The sequence below is a fragment of the Cariama cristata genome, unplaced genomic scaffold (genome assembly GCF_000690535.1).
Source record: "Cariama cristata isolate BGI_N322 unplaced genomic scaffold, ASM69053v1 scaffold17608, whole genome shotgun sequence".
Classification (NCBI taxonomy): domain Eukaryota; kingdom Metazoa; phylum Chordata; class Aves; order Cariamiformes; family Cariamidae; genus Cariama; species Cariama cristata.
Window position 1 is genome coordinate 7918 of NW_009631851.1, and position 2046 is coordinate 9963.

The window sequence follows — 2046 nt, forward strand, 5'->3', positions numbered from 1 at the left end:
TTTCCCCAGGAACTCTGGCACCACAGATTTAGAGAGGTTCTTACTCTCTGTCTATTCATGCTCCACCAGCTACATCAAACACTTTGCTGCACTTCGGAAGAACACCACTGAGGGAACCAGCCAAAGGCCTACCTGACAGTGAAGGAAACTGCAGACTCCAGAGGGAGCATATAGGGGACCATCATTGCTGTCGCCACACGTATAGGTAGCATGTTGGTGATACCACTCAAGAAACTTCTTCTTTCAGCACAAGCCTCCAGAAGAGCTGAAGACAGAAGAAAACATGGCTGAATCCCCCCAATGGGACTATCCCTTTCCTTGCCATACCCCAGAAGTTACCCAGCTTGAGGTCTCCACTCTCCACCTTCCACTTCTTCCGAAGTCTTGCTCAGGGTAGTAATTCTCTGAGCACAGCTGAGAACAGCAGCTTTTAGCTTTATCAGACTCCCAAAGGAACAAGCAACAAGACCCCCTCCTCTCCTTACCATGCAGGACACTGTCAAATGAGTCAACCTCTCCCAATTCAGCCTCCACAGGGCAAGCCTCAACTTCATCTAAGAGGCCTCAACTCCATTGAACCATCAGCGGGTGCCAGGTCAAGCCCTGACTATGGCCAAGCCCAGCCACAAGCAATACCCACACATCCCAGTAATCCTCTGAAGCGGACCAGACAGCACAGGAAGATTGCCTGGGATCTCTCCCTTTGGATCATACCTTGGTTCAGTTTGGGAGGCAAGTGTTCAAAGATGTGCTCTTCAACGACAGCAAGGGCAGTATTGTCTTCTAGTTGGTCCTCAGCTTGTGTTTCTTCCTCTTTCTTCTCTCCTGGGGGGGCTTCTATGGCAAGGAGAGGACGGGCAGGACTTGGACGATGAAGGAGACCTGAGAAGAGAAGTTATACCATAAGGATGATACAAACTAGCTGCCCTGCCTTGCCTGGCCTTTAGAGTATTAGTCCTCAGTTCACCCTAACCTCTCTCAGACAGACATCATACCCAGCCTCTTTAGCTTACATCTACTGTAATGCTTACCATAAAGAGCTAGAAACCTTGCTGCTTTAAGATCACCCTCTCTTTCCCCACCAGAAATTCTAACTTTTTCCCCTTGAAGTACCGCAGGGTGCTGTTTGACAGTGTTTTGTTGCTATAATCTGCCAGTCGCCAGTCTTGCAGACAAGATTTCCCTCCCGCAGTTTAATCCACAAACACACCTGCATGACTGCTGTTATCCAAGTAAGGAACGTATCACACAGCAAGCAAATGTGCTGGATCTGCTGTTAAATTGACACTAGGTGGCATCAAACGCATACTCAACCTGCCACAACAGTTGGAGGCAAGACAGTCCGGGGCTTGTATGTAGAAGAGAGTGAAACAGTAGTGTCAAACTGCCAGGGGCTGGCGGCTGCTGAGGGCATGCCTGCACTCTGCACTGCTGTGCCACATTATATATGTGCAGCCAGGGGATGTCTAAAGAGGAGCAGGGTATCTGCAGGAGGTCCAAATAGCACTGGTGCCAACAACTTGTGTTAGCACTAAGCACATGCTAAGTAGCTTCAACAATTAGGTGTGCCAAAACCACTGCTCTGGTATCAGAGTGGTTAAAGTCCTTTTACATTGCACTGGAAAGGTGTCCACTCCATCTCTGCTTCCTGAAATGCTAAAATAGACTTATTAATGGAAATTCCATACTCCAATATCTCAGGCACAGCTCAGTTCTGCCCTTCCACCTTTCATATGCACCACTGACTATCCTCAAAGCCAAAGCACCAAGCCTGGCACCAAGAAGACGTAAGTGAGTGCACCCTACAAAACACCCAGTGCCTTACCATTTTTCTTCAGGAAGTGCAGTGCATCCCGGTAGCCCTGCTTGCACATATCCCGCAGCACCTGTGGGCAGAGGAAGGCAAGAGCAAGTAATTTGGAGATAGTCTGGCTGAGCAAAACAAACACCCAGCTCAGTGTTGGCTTTAGAGGAATTCTCCTGACTCCTGAGCTATCCTAAGGACAAGTCTCATCCTTACCAGCTTTTCCCAGGCTCTGAGCAGGA

General features: G+C 48.9%; 1 protein-coding gene across 1 annotated transcript in view; it reads right to left on the minus strand.

Moving 5' to 3' along the window:
- Positions 1-2046, minus strand: part of PNPLA2 (patatin-like phospholipase domain containing 2) — a gene marked incomplete at its 5' end in the record, with an annotated part of 9908 nt that overhangs the window by 2393 nt on the left and 5469 nt on the right. The window contains 3 exons of the mRNA XM_009706143.1: positions 133-265; positions 715-882; positions 1826-1886. Of these exons, the coding sequence (XP_009704445.1) occupies positions 133-265; positions 715-882; positions 1826-1886 (362 nt within the window). The remainder of the gene's footprint in view (positions 1-132; positions 266-714; positions 883-1825; positions 1887-2046) is intronic.